Source organism: Eleutherodactylus coqui, chromosome 9 (genome assembly GCF_035609145.1).
Source record: "Eleutherodactylus coqui strain aEleCoq1 chromosome 9, aEleCoq1.hap1, whole genome shotgun sequence".
NCBI lineage: Eukaryota > Metazoa > Chordata > Amphibia > Anura > Eleutherodactylidae > Eleutherodactylus > Eleutherodactylus coqui.
This window is the reverse complement of record NC_089845.1, coordinates 19,214,640-19,234,880: the sequence shown is the minus strand read 5'-3', so window position 1 is coordinate 19,234,880 and position 20,241 is coordinate 19,214,640. Positions and strand designations below refer to the sequence as shown.

The window sequence follows — 20,241 nt, the reverse complement described above, 5'->3', positions numbered from 1 at the left end:
CTGCGATGGAGGCCTGTCCCTCCGGTGTGAGGCACACTGATTATTTGCTTGCATCGCCTACCGTTGCGGCGCATCCTTACACCAATTCCAGCTTTACTTTTTCAATAAAAGCTGTAAAATGTTACTTCTGTTATTTTGAAATATTTCCCTGCTGTACATATCAGCAGTTCATTTGCATTTCATATGGAGCTTGTTGCACAACAGCTTACAGACAGCGGGGGCGAACTTGTCACCACAGACTCCGTTCTACACACTCACCGGGATAGTTATGTGCCACCAGCCTGGGCTGGAGAAGTAACCGCAGTATCAGTCGCTGCAGCGTACCACCGCCTGGACATCCGTTTGTCCGTGGGTCACGCAGAGGTGGTTTTCTCATAGATTCAGATCAAAGCAGTGTAAAGACCGCTCTAGCGCATTGTATCGCAGACGTTTGGTCTCCAAGCTGCGCCGTTCCTAAGGCTAATTTCATACGGGCAAGTGCGATACCAGGCCCGATATTGCGCTCTCCAACATGCGATGTCTCCGCAGATGCGCTGCATTTTTAGGCTAAAACCTAAAGTAGAGATCCTCCACCATGGATTCTCACCGCAGCTGAGGATGGCGGAGTGTTTGTTATTGTTTATACTGGGAAGCCCCTCATCGCACTCCTGTACCTCGCACCGTGATGCTGCACAAAAAAAAAAGTCGCTGACTTGTGTTGAAAAAAAATGGGGTTCATATCCGTGCGAGGCTTATGTGTCACAGCGCACAAATCTCACGCGATTTGCACAGCCGTGTGACAGCAGCCTTAGGCAATACAAAACCGATGCAGCAGGACATCCCCTCCGTGCTAGCGGACATCTGATCTCCCACGCCACTGCTCATCAGTTGGTCACTCCCTGGTCTAAGGCTCAACCCAGCCATGGTGTAGCTAGCTACATGCCGGTCCCAAGCCCGGATGAATGCAGGGGCAAACCACCCCACTGCCAAAATACTTCATGGATCACAGCCGGACAAGGACAACGATGGTCCACTGAGTGACCGAAGTCGGCCACGACTAAACGGATAATCATCATCGGTCTACGGCTCAGTTCACATCTGTGTTGGGGCTTCAGTAACAATTCAAAAAGGAACAGTTTGATTCCATCGGGATTTAAAATAAACCCAAAAAACTGAAACCCGGTGTTTGTTTCCTTTAGGCTTCCATTTTTTAAACGGAGCCAGTACCACAGCCTGCTATCCGATTTTTTTTTTTTTTTTTTTTTAAACCCTGTTGAAGTTACTGGTGGGGAGACTGTGGGGTGGGGATCCGTTATAATTCAGTTTTTCTGCTCCAAAAACTGGGCAAAGAAACTGATACCGCAGCCCCCAGACAGATGTGAACTGCGCCTTACATGTCCGTGAGGCGCCATCATGTGCGTCAGTGATTCGGCGAGAGGCTCTGTGCCACTCTCTGAGGCCTCATATAACCTGCGGCGAGTGTTGCTGGCTCACGTTTCCTACATTTTCACCAGCTGGATTCCATTAATAATACAATATTACGTAAATCCCTTGGCATCATGTAGAATAAGGCAGGTGGCTGGAGGATTCTGGGGAGGGCACAGAGAGACTAGCAAATTAAATTATTTCACCCTATAGTCCAAAATGCAAGAATTCCGAAGTCCATTTAGCTAAAAACTTTAATCAGGACTTTGACAAAGTTTCAGCAGCATTTCCCCGTTTTGTTAACCGCTTCCTGCCTGCATCATGTTAATATATATATATGTGGGATTGCATTTGCAAAGGATATATTAAGTGGGCTTGGGAGTAGAGTTGCCTCCATCCTTGGCGGCCATCAGATGTTTCTGACAACCACCGGCAACTACAGCGATCTGGCACCTTATGTGCGATGGGTTAGCATGGCAGCCTGGGGCCTAGTGAAGGCTGCCACGCATGGTTGCCTATTAAACCCAACTTGTGGCAGGACTTAATAGGCAACGTTGAAAAATGCTATTTACTGCAGTACAAGTTATACTCAATCTTTTGTCACAAAACTATATATCAATCTGCTTGGTTCCTCCTGCTCAGTAAAATGCTAATTATGGACTGGACTGCATTTTGAGGTGACAGGTTCCCTTTAACCCCTTAAGGACCAGAGCATTTTGGTCCAAAAGGGACCAGCCACTTTTTAGTTAATTACTAATTCGGGGGGGGTTATTGCCCTTTTACCTTTTTTTTTCTTCAACTACAAAAGTATCTTTGCCGCATTTTAGAATTATATAATATATAAAAAATAACTTTCAGATATGCTATATATATTTTATTTTGTAATTCTTGTTCCCATGTCCCCTATGACATCATATAGGAGATCTGGGGATCGAGCTCTTTTTTTTTATTCATGCCACCCTTTTTCACTGTAGCTGGGGAATCCATAGGAGGCACAGTTACAGGGAAAACATTCCCTGTAGTGACAGAAGTCCCTAACAGAGCCGATTTAGGTCTGCCAGGACCCTGCAGCTCTACCTTGGCAGATAGCACCCAGCGGTCATGTGATTCCTGGTTGGAATAGCGGAAGTGAGACTTTGGCTTTCTCATAACGCACATTGAGTGCTGCAAAGAAGGCAACAGAATTGGTTAAAAAAAACCAAAAAAACAAACATTTCTGCCTTCTCCTCTGGGTCCTCAGCTGTCCCTGCTACATCGCAGGAGCTTTAATTCTGCACTGTATTATTGCTATCAACTGGGATTAAAGCCCAGGACCAAAAACTGTAGATTTACCATGCTTATTCTTAAGGGGCTAAATAGGGTGTTTTTAAAAGAAAGCAGCGTTTGTTTTTTACGAATTATATAATCAGACTTTACATTTTCCGTACAGTATAGTCAAATTTTTTCTTAAATGCACACACCAATAAAGCCGGTCAATATACATTATTTTCCAACAATAAGCACTTCCAATAATACTTTTTTTTTCTGATAATGGGCTAAAAAGAAACTCAAGTTGTAGATCTAGCACCCCGGGGGGGGGGGGGGGGGGGGGGGCTGTGTGGCTGATCACCTTTACGCTGTACAACTAAATTTGCAGGAGAGAAAGAAGAAATCTGTGAATTTTGGCAAACTAATCCCATACAAATGGAACATGACCATGACGCGGCAGACACGGATGATCCTGTAGTGATGGGGAGGACACCAGACACAATGAGCATTGATTAGCCAAGAACCCTCAAGCATCCATCACTGTTCTGCAGCGACATCCGCACACCAGTCTCTCTGAAGCGGTCATACCTCTACCAACAGATCTGCTGCATATGCACCATTCACACAAGGGCCGAGGACACTGGAGGCAGGGAACAGGTTAATTTGATTAGTACTTCGCCTCGTGTGAGACGGCAGATGGAAGCCGCTGCACGCTCGCTCACGTGTCTAGCATTTTGTAGACTTGACAAGATAAATGTATTTCATCTCCCAACTTGGAAATGAAAAATTACTTTTCTGCCTTAATGCATTGGTTTTAAAATTATTAAAGATTAACCACATTTGGCATTTTACAATGTCTTGGCAGCCGCTGCAGATAATTGCAAGCCCTAAGGAAATCTATGGAGGCCGTTCTGCATGGGTAGGAAGACGAGTGCATCCAGTGTGGGCGCACAAACCTCTAGTTCTGTTGGAAATCCATCTGAAAGCAATCGGCTAAACATGAAACCAATGAAACTCGAGGCCATTATATCCATAGGAAACAATGTAAATCCAATTAATTCGTTCTAAACATTCCAAAAAACAAACCCCATTTTTGTACAGCTGTTAGCACTGTACAGCGCTCCTATTCATTTCAATGGGGCTGCTCACACAAGCGTTTTAGGCCCTGCGTTGCCCATTGAAATGAATGGGCAGCAGTTTCAGCGCTGCCGAAAATGTGGCACAACTTGGTACGGCAGCGTTTTTGGCAGCATTAAATGCCCTAGCTACACTACCTGGAGGGGGGAATCAGTACTCATGTTTCAGGTGCCATCGGGGTCCCCACCACTGCTTTTGGAGCTTCTGGCTGGCTACGGGCCCTTGTCCAGCTGGCAAAGCATCTGCTGCATGTGACGGGGAGTGAATTCCCTGCCTCCCAGCAAGAGATTGCTCTGATTGGCTGAGACAGCCTGCTCAGCCAATCACAGCCAGCGCTGGATGCTCCAATCACAGCCATTCAGCCATGAATGGCTGTGATTGGAGCAATGCATGAATGGCTGTGATTGGACAGCGAGGTCACATGGGCCACCGGAGGTATTAGAAGGAGGCAATGTAAGTAGAGGAACAATTCTGCACTGAAGAACCGGCAAAACTGGAAATTGACAAAAGAAGTAGGCGACGAAAGTAGAGGTATGACTGTATATAGGCTTAGAGGTAAATAATATGGCAAGCAGCCAAATATAGAGCTGGTAATGCCCATAGTAAAGACTTTGTAAACTTTTAAGGCCACTCTCCCACATGGTTCCTGCTCTGACAGCGTTTTTAGCATAACCCATTATTGAAGAGGTGCGCTAAAAGCAAAAAATAGACAGACAGCACTCGAAAATCACAGAGCTTTCGGCTTCATTGAAGTTAATGGGAGCGTTCTACTGCAAATAAGTCTGTGTGATAGTGGCCTAAGGGTCCCTCATCGGTAAGCTGATCACAAGGTTGTCCCACTGCTGGGACCTTCGGTGATCATCTGTAATCAGTGGGCACATCTACAAATCCCATGTAGTACCAACATAGGCAAAATTAGGCATTGAACGGTGATCCATTGAAAGTCAGTAGGCCGTTTGGAGTCCCCAGCACATCCATGTACCCGTACTCCACAAAAAGTGTGAAATGTTACTCCTTAGGGTCCGGTTAGACCTGCCGATTTCTCGCTTGAATGAGAGAACTCTGACATTATTTGCTCGGGCAGATACATCATCGGCTCGTTCAACGAGAAATCATTGGCTGCGCTTACACTGAACAATTATTGCTCATTTTTGCTCGTTTGAATGATTTTTTTCAATGATAGTAATTCCGTGTAAAAGGGCCTTTACTCTGGCTAATCAATGAAGGGCTTGAATCAGAGGAATCTCCCTCTATAAAATCCAAGTTTCTCAAAAGGGTATTTTAAAATCTAAGGGCGCCCTCCTCCACGGGCGCCCTCACACTTGCGATGCCGATATCGCTGCGTTTTGTTTTTTTAACGCAACTAACAAAAGGACTTTCTAATGTTAAGAATGTATCGCACAAAAATCGTAAAACCGAAACTATTGACATTTGCGTAAAAAAAACAGAAGCGATATCATGATTGCAAGTGTGAAGGCACCCTCAATGCCATAACTCTTTTAAAGTGATTGCCCAGGATAGGTCATGAGTAGCTGATTGGCAGGAGTCTGCCACTTGAAATCCGCTGCAATCATCTGTTCTCCCTGCTTTCAGGTCAGACGGAGCCCTAAGCCGACAGCTCCATTCACCCTGCAGTGGCCTGGGCTGGTAATTGCAGGCACACCTCCTACTGAATTTAAAGCATCAGGACTCCCAGGAGACCGCCACCTGACTGTTTGGTCCTTTGAGCGGTGTCCGTTCCACAACAAAGTCCAGGAGGATCGTGGGGCTGCAGCGAATGGCCACTCTTATTGTTTTCATATATTTAGAGCCATGAAAAAAAAACAAAAAACGGTAAAGCTCTCGGATAACCTGTTTTAGTGATAGTGTTAAAGCTCCGCAGCATCGCCAACCCAGCAATAGGATTTCAACAAGTCCGGTAGTTCTTAAAGACAGACCTCTACAATTGTTTAACTCTTAGATGAACAACCTTAGGAGAACTCAAGGCTATGAATGCAGATGACAGCAGACAGAGGCAGATTGTTGACTGTATTTACTAAGAATGGGCTGTGACCAGACGTGGTCAGACAAGCGGCCAAGTCTCCACTTCTTACCACCTGTATTATTTTGAGTTTGTGTGAAGTGCTAAAACGTTACAAGTCACTGAGCACCAAGAAGCAATGCCATTTCTAATCCGCCTTCGCTCTATGTCTTAGACACACCGGCTGAGTATTAAAGTCATGTCCCACCCCGGGAAGCTGACATGCTTGTCAAGTGCCAGTCAAACGGAAAATAAACCCTCGACAGCTTGGCAGGATGCGGAGAATTCACCGTTTCACACAGAGGAACAATGGCAGGAAAAAAAAGTGATGTGGTTTAACAGCTGCTAAACAATGGCGCTAACTGGAAGGCAAGGGTTAACATCTGGTCTCCGGTATGTGAAGGTTTACTATGCGGCTTCCATTCTACAGGGGCACGGGTACGACATGAGCTTGCCTGCAGGTAAAGGGATACAATCTTTTTCTGAAGAGCAGAAGGGGTTTACTTGTGCCTCGCAGGTCTGCTGACAGTGAAGGATTTACTCCCGGCTTCCTCTGGATGGAGGATTAATGTTCTGAAACACCGATTTGGCCAGGAAATGGATTAATCTGTATTGGCGATGTCCTCGAATAGTGGTGACAACAATAAGAATGTTTTCTGCGAACGCTGAGAAGTGAGATTATGATGTAAGACCACCATTAAGGGAAACGGCAAACAGTATTACCGCCCGTGAACCGGGAAAAGTATGACAGCAAGACCGTGGCGCTCATACAAAGCGCTCAGGAGGTCGGGAAATGTAACATGTGCCATATGGGAAACTAGCCCTAACATGTGATACACACGCATGAGCGCTGCTTCATGACAGAAGAACTGAAAGCGGGTCAATGGACGTCTAGAGAAAAAGTCACGCAAAGAAAACATATCGAAGTCTTCCACCCTGCAGGTTAAGGCTAATTCCACGCGGCGAGTGCGATATCGGATCGTGAACCTCAGCCTGATATCGCGCTCGCCAACATGCGGTGTCCCCGCGAGGTGCTTTTGTACTGACACCGCCTCACATCACTTCAGGGAAGCGGCGATCCTTCGCCGCAGCTTTTAGCGGCGTCAGAGGATTGCAGAATGTTTCCCATTGCTTTCAATGGGTAAACCTGGCATTGCACCAGCGTGCACCTCTCTACTGTGCGATGCTATGCCGGACCCGTTGAAATCAATGGACGATGCAATGCATTCCAAAGGGAACGCCCTAAGAGAGGACATGCTGAGATTTTCTTCCGCACCATGAGAAAAAAAAATAAAAAATTGCCTATGTGTAGGACTTGTGCATCTCGCAACACACTTATCTCACGCGACTTTCACTGCGCAATATGCAGGGAATAAAACCCGTTGAGTTCAATTAGTTAACGTGTTTATTTTTTCCTGCGCATTTTGGTTGCGAAATGAAAAACCCACAAAGCTATCGCAGGGTGCCAATGGGCGAACATGGCAGCCCAGGGACCTAGTGAAGGCTCTGAGAGCTGCCATGCGTGGATGTCTATTAAGCCCAGCCCGTGGAAGGGCTTAGTAGGCAACATTGAAAAATACTATTTACTGCAGTACAAGTTCTACTGAATCTTTTCCCATCAGCCTGCTCGGCTCCTCCGGCTCTATAACACGCTGCTTGGGGACAGGACTGCATATTAAGGTGACAGGTTGCCTTCAAACAGTAAAAGAAAGTTGTTTTTTTTAAAAACTAATTAGGATTATATAATCTGTTTTTAATTTCTGCGCATGATTTGGGCAATCAAAAGAGAAACAAACACCCCAATAAAATTATGTTAACATGTTAAGATGAAGGAGTAGCAGTCTTATCAGGTAACTGTGTACTCGCCCGAGCAGCATGCAGGGGGCGGTGGGGACAAGCTCCCTTCTGCTGGCCCCGGGCGAGTACACAGTTACTTGATAAGACTGCTACTCGGTCGGGTAGCATCCTTAAACGAGCGTGCTCGCTCATCTCTAGTGTTTACATGTTAAGATAATCGTAAATCCTCGCCATTTTCCTCGCTTTCTGGGTCCTTTGGTAGCGTTTATATGTAGATTGGACATAGATTAATTGGATGATTGTTTGCTCAGGTGGGCGTGTGTTTATGTGAAGAATTGCCCACTATGGTGGTAGGCGGACTACCCACTGCAACGCTATGTGGATTGGCTTTTGAATGAATCATTGTGTTTAGCTGGGCAAACAATCAGCCCCCCCTCAAGTTGTTTGAACGACTGCTATTTAAACGACAAGCGAATGAATGACTATTTTTATGCAGGCTGAAACTCAGCGACCAACGACAAGTGCACGATGGCTTCAGGTTTACACGTAATGATTATCGCTCACTTTCGCTTGTTTGAACGGATTTTGAGCGACACTCGTTGAGTGTAAATGGGCCACAAGGCTGCTATCACACCTACTTCGGGGGGGGGAGGGGGCGGAGGGGGGTTGTGGTTTCCTGCTCTGTTAGGGAAGCAGGAAAGTGGAATCCCCTGACAGAATGAACAAACCGATTAGCGCCCAATGGCCTCCGATGTCCAGAACGGGATCCGTTGGCTTTTGGCTGCTGCCCGGTATTTTACCAGTCTTGTGTGCCGGATCTGTGATGGTTCCTCTGAAGAGAAGTTCCAGCGCAGATGTGAAGGCAGCCGAAGCATTATGATACACTTGCTCAACCAATTTGTAATCTCAAAATAATCAACATGACTTGTATGAATGAGCAGGAATAGGAGCCGTTGTATTTACTCACCTGCAGCAAACATCGCTCCTTGAACACATATCCAATTAGTCTATCTAAATGCATGAGGCACTTATGATAGCGAATGTGATGGGTCAGCACTGGCAGCATCATGGCGTGCTGAAAGACAAAAAAACCTATTAAACCATTAGAGATTAAAGAAGAGACACCAGTAGAACAATAGCGTCTCTTCAACGCCAGTCAATTACAGTCTGTGACGGATCTTCCATCTCAGATTACTTCTGGAGGATGTAAGCCTCTGAACCGGGTGCCGTATATAACAAGATACACATGAGCTCGCAGTTTGGGTCCTACTTCTCAAAAATTGGATTTTTTAAAAATAAGCGATGCTTGCCTTTACTTATAAGATAAAAGAAAATGAGAAGGTGCAACTACAGTAAGTCGGCAATGCATAACGATGCAAAGAGCTGCCACTTAAGAGGCCAAGTATACAGCGGTGAAGCCAAGCGTGCAGCGATGTGTTCTAGCGCCAAAACTATTCACAAACTCCGGAGATGAATAATTAAAATCCCCGTCAAACCCGACTAGATAACACAATTGTGATATAGCGGTCTTAGAAAGCCGGGGCAGCCGGAATAGTCATGGTCTGATCAAAAACATCAGGGGAGTCCAGAGCAGAACGGACAATCTAATATATACACAAATATACCGCAGCGGGCGCATATGGGATGTAAGGACGGACTGACTCATTATATTAGGCTTGACGCTAATCAGACCTGAAAAGGATGATTGAAGTGGAATTATCCAGCCTTTTAGAAGCGTTACTCCGGCACATCTGAGAATTACATCTGATGAGGCGCCGCACTCCGGAGGATCAGCATTTCCTATTGAATTTCATGCCGCTGAATAAATACATTGCTGTATATCACGTATATAGCAGCACAGACCCTTACCGCCATCTCACTGGGAAGCAGACAACAGTGCACGCTCCATGAAGACCCCGACGCAGATCCAATCGTATAGTAAATCCAAAAAGTTGCAGAAGAGCGTCAAACTGGTGCAGAAAGCCTTTCACATCCTCATAGTGCAGAGGCGGCCTCTTTATTTAAACTTATTCAACTTGTTAAAGGCTGGGTGTCCAGCGAAACATTGTCTATGTTGTACTAAAGAGGCCTCCTCTGCACTATGAGGATGTGAAAAGCTTCTTTGGACCAGTTTGACGCTCTTCTGCAACTTTTTGAATAAATACATTGCTTTTCTGGTCGGCATATTGCCGGATCCTGACAGTGAAAGTCGGATTTTATTGGAGTTAAGACAGTTGAGAAGTATATGTGCCGCCTCTGACTAATGCTAGTGACCAGCATGGTGCTGCCGTGGTTAGCTCGCAGCAAGGGGGGGGCCAAGCCAGAACGCAGTACTGTAAGTTAGACTAAACATAAAATAACAGAACCGTGTGTCTAAACGCTGATTTTCATAGGACAGAAAAGTGAAGCCTGCTAGGCTGTCCTGCTGTAAGACAGTATGCCAAAACATGCTTTACCTGTATGGCAACAATGTGGCGTGCACGGAATATTTATTAGGAGGCCAGGGGTGTCAAACTCATTTTCACCAAAGGCCACATCAGCCTTAGGCCTCCTTCACACGTGTGACACAGTCATAGGCCTCCTTCACACGTGTGACACAGTCATAGGCCTCCTTCACACGTGTGACACAGTCATAGGCCTCCTTCACACGTGTGACACAGTCATAGGCCTCCTTCCCACGAACGGATTTCCGCCGCGTAATTCGCAGCGAAAATCCGCTGCGTTGCCCGCAGCTATTAGGTTCTATTGAACCTAATAGCTCAGGGCACACTGTGCGGAATTCCACCGCGGAATTCCGCACCGTGAAATCTCCCATCCTCACCCGCAGCATGCTCTATTTGCCGCGGGTGTACGCGCTGACAGCTTCCATTGCAGTCAATGGAATCCGTCCGTTCACGCTATCTCCCGCTGTAACACAGCGGAAGATAGCGTGAAAACGCTTTCCCGCCTACCGCGTCATATGACGCGGCCGGCCGCGTCATGTGACGCGGCGGGCGGGGAAGCGTCATGCGGGAGCGAAGATGCCGGATCCGCTGGTAAGTATGGGGTCTCTGGGGGGCGCCGTGACGGGCTTCGCCGTGGAATCCTATGGCTCGTGTGCAGCCGGCCTTAGGATTTTGTCGCGTTGCTACAATGCTACAAATCACATGTGAAGCCCATGCATTTATACGCGTTCCTTCACACATGCAATGTTTTGTAGCATGCAACAACCAAACACAAACACCTCACGGGTCCAGCGATACGCATGCAACTCGCAAGGTTTTGTAGCCCATGTTTCTCTATGGAGCCTTCCTCTCGGTCGCATCACATGAAAACTCTGTTTTCTGCGGAGCAACTTTGACCGTAACAAATCCAACTACCAAAGCCCTAATCTAAGGCCTGGCTGCAGAAAAGAATAAGATAACAGTATACATCACCTTAGAAGCTCTGTCCGCCCGGCCGCATCTTCTCCCCGGGTCCCTGACACTATTCTCCTTAATCCAAATCCCCGCCTCCCAGAAGCACTGCCTCCAATTGGCTGGCACTTACCCAATGACAGCCAGTGCTCGAAGAACCAATCACAGAGGGACCCCCACACAGTGGCCCCAGTAGTCCCGGCCCCCCACCCACACCAAGGCCCCAGTGGTCGCGGGGGCCCCTTCCCCCACACCAAGGCCCCAGTGGTCGCGGGGGCCCCTTCGCCCACAGCGGCCCCCAGTGGTCGCGGGGGCCCCTTCGCCCACAGCGGCCCCCAGTGGTCGCGGGGGCCCCTTCGCCCACAGCGGCCCCCAGTGGTCGCGGGGGCCCCTTCGCCCACAGCGGCCCCCAGTGGTCACGGGGGCCCTTTCGCCCACAGCGGCCCCCAATGGTCGCGGGGGCCCCACAGCGGCCCCCAGTGGTCGCGGGGGCCGCGGCCCCCAGTGGTTGTGGGGGCCCCACAGCGGCCCCCAGTGGTCGCGGGGGCCCCTTCCCCCACAGCGGCCCCCAGTGGTCGCGGGGGCCCCTTCGCCCACAGCGGCCCCCAGTGGTGGCGGGGGGCCCCACAGCGGCCCCCAGTGGTGGCGGGGGGCCCCACAGCGGCCCCCCTTCCCCCACAGCGGCCCCCAGTGGTGGCGGGGGGCCCCTTCCCCCACAGCGGCCCCCAGTGGTGGCGGGGGGCCCCTTCCCCCACAGCGGCCCCCAGTGGTGGCGGGGGCCCCTTCCCCCACAGCGGCCCCCAGTGGTGGCGGGGGCCCCTTCCCCCACAGCGGCCCCCAGTGGTGGCGGGGGCCCCTTCCCCCACAGCGGCCCCCAGTGGTCGCGGGGGCCCCTTCCCCCACAGCGGCCCCCAGTAGTCGCGGGGGCCCCTTCCCCCACAGCGGCCCCCAGTAGTCATGGGGGCCCCCCTACAGTGGCCTCAGTAGTTGCGGGGCACCCCAGAATAGCCTCAGTAGTCACAGGGGGGCCCCACGGACGCCTCAGAAGCCCAGCCTGCAGCACCAATGCAATGGTGAGTGGCTCTCTGCTCACCTGAGGGGTTAATTAGGCATTACTACCCTATTTAAGCTGAGCTGATGCACTTCCTATGGCCTCTGAATTGGTGTTTGCTAGTTCCTGACACTCTACCTTCTTTGGTCACTCTATTCTGTCTCAGTTCTGCCTTGCCCTCTGAGTTCTGTTTTGCAATCTGAGTTCTGTCCTATCTGTATTGGGTCTGTTTCAGGTCTTCTGTTCTGTCTGAGGCTTCTTGCATATCTGATCAGTCAGTACGTTTATTTTCTGTCAGTTCCCATTCCTGTTTATGGTTTGCTCTTGCTCTGTTCTGCATCTGTGTGCTCCTCTGTCTGCTGCCAGTTCAGTCTGGTTCCATCTGAATTCCTGTTCTTATGCCTGTCCTTTGGTTCTTTAGTTTTGCCAGTTCCATCTGGTACCGGGTTTTACCCCATCAGTGAGAGTCAGACCCGAAGTTCCAGCGCAGGGCCGCCCTTATCGGGGCGATTGCCTTGCTTTAGGTAGGGGACTTCCATTCCCTCTGGAGCCAAGGGTCAGTCTCCATTTTTCTGGTAACAGTACATCTATCTGAGTCACCCAACCACTCCAGGACAGGTCTCAGCCCGGTATGTTGGTCCAGTGGATCCACATTACATGAATCCGTAACATCAGCTATTCTATAAGAAATGTAAATATTTCTTTCAGACTTCTTGGCAGATATGGAGCATGTCACATGATTGTGGGTCCTCAATTACACAAATTAGCAGAGTTCTTATTTACAACACAACTTCTTTGCCCATGAACACACAATACTAGACAAGACAAACCCCTACACTGCAGTATATTGAAAAGCTTGCATAAAACCCTGTAGTAACTGTAATAAGCACACTATTACAGAAGAAAGCCTGTAGTGATTCAATATATCCTCTTTAATGTCCCGTTAAATAGAGGGACCATTAATTCCCAAACCCACGGAGTACTATTGAAAGTTAATCTGAATATTTTATATCTTTTTAGTCATTCCAGCCAATGACTCCAACACTTTATGTCTACAAAAATGCCACTAATCTTCGAGCCTCAGATCCCAGTCACACAAGTAAATGTTATACTTCTCCTTTTAGAGTAATTCATGTAGGATAAGATATGTGGTAACTCATTATTAAGATCTCTCCGGTTGCTAATAGAATCCATAGTGATATTTCTTGAAGAGCAAATGGGCTTTGGGACATTCATTCATTCACAAAACATGTACATTCCAAGTTATGAAAGTTATGAAACTAACCACGCCAAAGTGGATATTACATGTCTGAACGCTTCCACTTCATCACCACTCCAGTATATACAGCCAACAACAATAGGATCCTAACAGGCTGACTGGGTTTATGGGCCCTCAGCTCGTCTTCTCCAGTGAAGGGTTTACTAGGTCTGTCTTTAGTCATTTCAATATACTAGACGTCAAAATGCATGGACACCCTGACCAAGACCAGGGACGAAGGAAGGAAGAGTCTGCATCCTTATCGTATGTACTAAGAAAATAAATATATTACACGCACACACATATATATATATATACACACACACACGCACACACACACACACATATACACACACATATATATATATATACACACACACACACACACACACACACACATATATATATACACATACACACTCATATACATACATACATACACTATATATATATATATATATATATATATATATATATATATATACACACACACACACACACACACACACACACACACACACATATATATATATATATATATACACATACACACTCATATACATACATACATACATACATACACACACACACATTATATATATATATATATATATATATATATATATATATACACACACACACACACACATATATATATACACATACACACTCATATACATACATACATACACACACACACACACACACACACACACACACACATTATATATATATATATATATATATATATATATATATATATATATATATATATATATATATATATATATATATATATATATATATATATATATATATATATATATATATATACACACACACACACACACACACACATATATATATACACATACACACTCATATACATACATACATACACACACACACACACACACACACACACATACATACATACACACACACACACACACATACAAAATCACACTTAGCAGGGATTGTTCAGGCCATTAAAAAGTATGGCAAATGCAGGGATCAACATGAGTTAGGTTGAGAAGTGTTGCCCACCTGACCACTACCTGGTACGGTTTACCTGGGTGCAGCGGTGACTTTCCATATATACAAGTGACCGCTGTAGCTAATCATTGGCCTCAACAAACTGTTAAAGGGGTAGTCCCGCGCCGAAACGGTTTTTTTTTTTTTTTTCAATAGCCCCCCCGTTCGGTGCGAGACAAACCCGATGCAGGGGTTTAAAAAAAAAACGGATAGTACTTACCCAAATCCCCGCGCTCTGGTGACTTCTTACTTACCTTGCGAAGATGGCCGCCGGGATCTTCACCCTCGGTGGACAGCAGGGCTTCTGTGCGGTCCATTGCCGATTCCAGCCTCCTGATTGGCTGGAATCGGCACACATGATGGGGCGGAGCTACGAGGAGCAGCTCTCCAGCACGAGCGGCCCCATTCAGAAGGGAGAAGACCGGACTGCGCAAGCGCGTCTAATCGGGCGATTAGACACTGAAAATTAGACGGCACCATGGAGACGGGGACGCTAGCAACGGAACAGGTAAGTGAATAACTTCTGTATGGCTCATAATTAATGCACAATGTATATTACAAAGTGCATTAATATGGCCATACAGAAGTGTATACCCCCACTTTGTTTCGCGGGACAACCCCTTTAAGGTCAGTGATTGTCTGCAACGGTCGAGTGTATATACAGAATGTCAGCTCCACAGCCAAGTACATTAAGCCTTGCAGGGGAACGGATAGGTAACTGATAGTTCTCTTCTTGTTTTATGCAGTTCCCTTCATCTGCCAAAATTGTTTAACTAACTCCAACAACCCCTTTAATGGGGTATTGTACTTTTAAATACGTAGCTCAAAAGACTTTAATTTTACTGTAAATGTCACATTTTAATGTGCCTCTTAATATTTAATGATGATCAAGAGGGAAGAAAAGGGAAAGATTTTATATTAGAAAGTGGTATTTTCACATGTAAACCCTCTTGAGCTTCACTCTTAGTACAACACCCCTTTAACCCTTCCACCCCCACACGTTTGTTTTTCCTCCCCACTTAACTCTTCTTTATCCATCAGTGTCGCTGTCTGATGGGCCCTTTATCAGTGGTGCTATTTAATGTCTAAACACAAGATTTCTTCCAGCACCCATGAAGTTACAAACAAAACTTTTATTACAGCGTCCGCAACAACGTCCTGACAGAAGCGGACGGAAGAAAAAGGGGAACGGTTTTTACATGTGAGGCATCTTGTGCTTTGGAGTTGGGTCCATCCGTGGCGGCTTCCTTCCCTGCACCGTGGTACTTAGACTCCAGGATAGTGTCCGGGGTGGGCGAGCGGGCTTCACTGCTTCTAGTGCCACATAACGCACCAAAAACGTTTATTTTATAATTTAATTCTTTTTTAACTAATAAAACTTTTTTAAACTGAATATATATTAGTTTAAATTAGTCCTCATAGGGAACACAATCTCGCTCCTGCAGTGTGATGTAATAGTATTACAATATACCATGATTTGACTGGCAATGTATCATGCCCCCCCAATGGCATGTCCTGATAGGCAATCTGCAATGACAACGTTAGAAACTTTCAAAAGGATCTCATCGCAGGGGGCTGTTCAGGACCACTGAACTCCAATTGGGACATTTACACGTCTGTCTACATTGGCAGCAGCATTTAGAGGGTTAACAGTTGCGCTCAGTGTGAGTGCTGGCTGCAGCTGTTGTGGATGGGTGTCAGCTGTAGGAAACAGCTGGATACATGCAAGACCGAACCATCGTGATGTAACCGTACGTCACGGAGCATTAAGGGGTTGTCTCGTGAAATCAAGTGGGGTTCAGCACTTTTATATGGCCATATTAATGCACTTTGTAATATACATTGTGCATTAAATATGAGCCATACAGAAGTTATTCACTTACCTACTCTGTTGCTGGAGTCCCCGTCTCCATGGATCCGTCTAATTTCGGTGTCTTCTTGCTTCTTTAGACGCGCTTGCGCAGTCCGGTCTTCTGCTGTGTGCTCGCGCCGGAGAGCTGGTCTGCGCATCGTCATCGTAGCTCTGCCCCGTCACGTGTGCCGATCAGCCAATTAGGTGGCTGTAATCAGCAGTGGAACGCAAGGAAAGAGAAGACAATCCATGGTGCACCATGGGAGAAGACCCGCGGTGCACCATGGGAAAGGACCAGCGTACATCTTTAAAAGAAGAAAAGAAGATGCTGCGCAAACGGGGATGCAGGTAAGTGATTTTTTTTTTAAAATAACTAACGGAATTGATTTTAACGGGGCAGAATGCGGGGGTTAGTTACTACTTAGTTACTATGTTACTTAGTTACTAAGTAGTTAGTTACTACTTAGTTAGTTCTAATGGCATACAATACATGTGTAGATCCAAGCTGAGGCTTCTGTTAACTCATTATATTCCATTCACACCGGGCTTTGCTTTCCCCATTGCCGCATTCAGCTACAATACAAAGCATTGAGCTTGCTTTCAGCGCAATCTAGTGTTGTCTGATAAAAACGTGTGAAGTTGCCTTTTGCACGCAAAGTAAAATCTAAATAATTAGCTGCCTCCATTAAAGTTGATTGGTGTGAGTTTGAAAATTACTGTGCAGCTACAAAGGTGTGAAATGGGTCTTTTTGCTGAATCGCCATGTGGCCTTCCCCATTGATTCTTAAACACTGCTGTACGAGGAGGGGGCATCCGGCTCCGAGCCAGGCGATGCTGCTCACCGAGTATAATGTGCAGCACAGGGAAAATCAGGACTGCCGAGAAGATCAGCCAAGAAGGCCTCAAGGTCTTGACTTATTAATATTAATTACCTGGCAGACATCTGAGCGAATGCCAGTTTTCCAGAAGCCCTGGCTACTCAGTTCTACAGTCACTTCACGCCTCATTGTGTTCTTCTGTCTGATCTTCTGAAGAGCTTCCTAGTGAGAGGAAAGGAAAACGGTTAGATTGGGAAATCTCTGGGAAGACCAGAGACAGCAGCGTACAGGTGAAAGTAAATACGGCTCAAATCCACAATGCTTGGAAGATGCCGTAAGCCGTATATACATATATACACCCCTATAGAAGGGAAATCCTATGAAACCCTATGGATGCCTGCCCAGGGCAGCGGCAAAGTAGGACAGGAAGCAATATCCGAAAGCTTTATGCAAATATGGATTAAGCAGACCATAAAGCGACGGCTGCAGACAGCCGGACCGCAGTAAAGCGGAAGATTAGGTTATTACAGAGAACATATTAACGGGGAATAGAAGCATCCATGAGCCCATTAGTGACGGCGCGGACACCCCATATAATGAGGGGCTGGGTGCAATACAACACGTCTGACTGCAGGCTAAAGGGGGTGTAATGTCCTCTATTTACACGACTAGCCCCGACTCTGCCCCGGGGTGTAAATACAGTTATAGCTCTTAAATCTGTCGTTATTATGGCAACAAAGTTAAGCCAAACATTTTGTTTACCACAAGTATTGGGACAAGATTCCACAGAGGTTGCCAAATAAAGGTGCCTTTACACACACAGATGATTGCTCAAAATTCGTCAGAAACCGACAGTTCTGAGCAATCACTTTGTATAAGTACTAATGGGCTGATCAGGCCTTTAGTACTTCATTGCATGTATTTAGAGAACAGCGGGTGGTCTGTTCTCTAAATACATGGCTATTGTTCTCCAGCTGGACAGTGGCTGTTAAAGAATGTTATCAGCTATTATCAGCATGCAGTCCATCTTATCTTATCATCCTGAGGGACAGGGATTTAATGCAGACCTGAAGTCAGCGATGGACGAAAAGTGCAGGTAAGTGCGTGATGGGTGCACATTTAAGGTGCATTTACACTCAAAGATGATCGCTCAAAAGATGGCTTTTGAGCGATCATTTTGCATAAACTACTACTTGGTAGTAATGCCTACTAGTACCAATGAGTAGATCTGTATTCAGAGTACAGACCACCCGCTGTTCACTGAATACATTTCCTTTGTTCTGCCACAGGGCTGAGAGATGAGACAATGTAATCAGCTGCTATCAGCGCTCCCTGGGCAAAACAGTGTGCGGTCCTTCTTATCAGCTGTTCTGCTGAACGATGGATTTGATGCCGAACTGAAATCCATCGTTCAGCAGAAAAGTGAAAGATGGGCACATTTACACGCAACTATCATCACTCAAAAGATGGCTTTTGAGTGAATTTTGAGTGATAATCATTGTGTCTAAATTGGCCTTAAAGGGGTTGTCCCGCGCCGAAACGGGGTTTTTTTTTTTTTAAACCCCCCCCCCCCCGTTCGGCGCGAGACAACCCCGATGCAGGGGTTAAAAAAACCACCCGCACAGCGCTTACCTGAATCCCGGCGGTCCGGCGTCTTCATACTCACCTGCTGAAGATGGCCGCCGGGATCCTCTGTCTTCATGGACCGCAGGGCTTCTGTGCGGTCCATTGCCGATTCCAGCCTCCTGATTGGCTGGAATCGGCACGTGACGGGGCGGAGCTACACGGAGCTACACGGAGCCCCATTCAGAAAAGAAGAAGACCCGGACTGCGCAAGCGCGGCTAATTTGGCCATCGGAGGGCGAAAATTAGTCGGCACCATGGAGACGAGGACGCTAGCAACGGAGCAGGTAAGTATAAAACTTTTTATAACTTCTGTATGGCTCATAATTAATGCACAATGTACATTACAAAGTGCATTATTATGGCCATGCAGAAGTGTATAGACCCACTTGCTGCCTCGGGACAACCCCTTTAAGGATCGGTTTACACCAAACTATTATCATGCGAACAATGTCAGAGTTCGGGCGTTCGCTCTCATGCAGCCTGTTTATACAAGCAGATACATCGTTGGCTCGTTCAGACAAGAGACTGTTCAGTCGTTCACATTCATAAGAACAACTGAAGGTTCGGTATTGGGACTGAACGATTAGTGAACGAGCCAACGATGATTTTTATGTTGCATAACATGAAAGATGAACGAAAAGTGACCGATTCTCGTTCGCCGTTGGCTGAGCTTAGACTGGACGATAATCGTTCCGTCTACAAGGGCCTTAACATAAAGCCAAAACAATGGAGTCAAAGCCATGTGCAAAAGACGGACAAGAGTAAAAAATGGCGTTTCAAATGACCCAAAGAACAATTACCTGCTGGAGTAGGGAAAACATTAGAGAGGACATTCGAAGCCATACACCTAGGGGTGCTAGAAAAAGGCCCTCTACCAGCAGGTAAGTTGAACAGTCTGTCCCATATATCAGGAACTATAATCAGTATCGTATGTTCTATGGGTAGGTCAACTGTGAGAACCAAACAGTAAAAAAGGGAAGAGAAGTGGAAAAAAGGAGATTGGGCAGAAAAATGGCAAATGAAGTTCAATGTTGATAGTTGTAAGGTTATGCACATGGGCAGGAGAAACGGGTGTCACCAATATACACTAAATGGGGTACTGATAGGGAAAAGACCTGGGGGTACTAGTGGATTGTAGATTAAACTGGAGTAACCAATGCCAGTCAGCCGCTGCAAAGGCAAATAAAGTGTTGGGGTGCATTAAAAGAGGTATAGGGGCGAAGGACGGGAACATTATCCTCCCATTATATAAGGCACTTGTCAGGCCTCACATGGAATACTGCGTACAGTTCTGGTCACCGGTGCTCAGGAAAGATGTCACAGTGCTGGAGGGGTACAAAGAAGGGCAACTAAACTAATACATGGAATGATGGGACTGGAATACCCAGAGGCGCATCAAAATTAGGACTATTTACTCTAGAAAAAAGAAGGTTAAGAGGCGACCAAATAACTATGTATAAATCCATTAGAGCAGTGAGAGTATTGAACCCTCTGCCTGAGGACGTGGTGATGGCAAAATCCATTGAGGAGTTTAGGAGGGACTAGACGTCTTTCTAGAGCGCTATGATATTACAGGACATAGACATTAGGTGACCAGCAG

General features: G+C 46.6%; 1 protein-coding gene across 1 annotated transcript in view; it reads right to left on the bottom strand.

Moving 5' to 3' along the window:
• The window catches only part of DROSHA (drosha ribonuclease III), a 263,840-nt gene that overhangs the window by 119,957 nt on the left and 123,642 nt on the right, over positions 1-20,241 (bottom strand). The window contains exons 16-17 of the mRNA XM_066579186.1: positions 17,130-17,237; positions 8,574-8,681 (exon numbers count right to left, since the gene is read on the bottom strand). Of these exons, the coding sequence (XP_066435283.1) occupies positions 8,574-8,681; positions 17,130-17,237 (216 nt within the window). The remainder of the gene's footprint in view (positions 1-8,573; positions 8,682-17,129; positions 17,238-20,241) is intronic.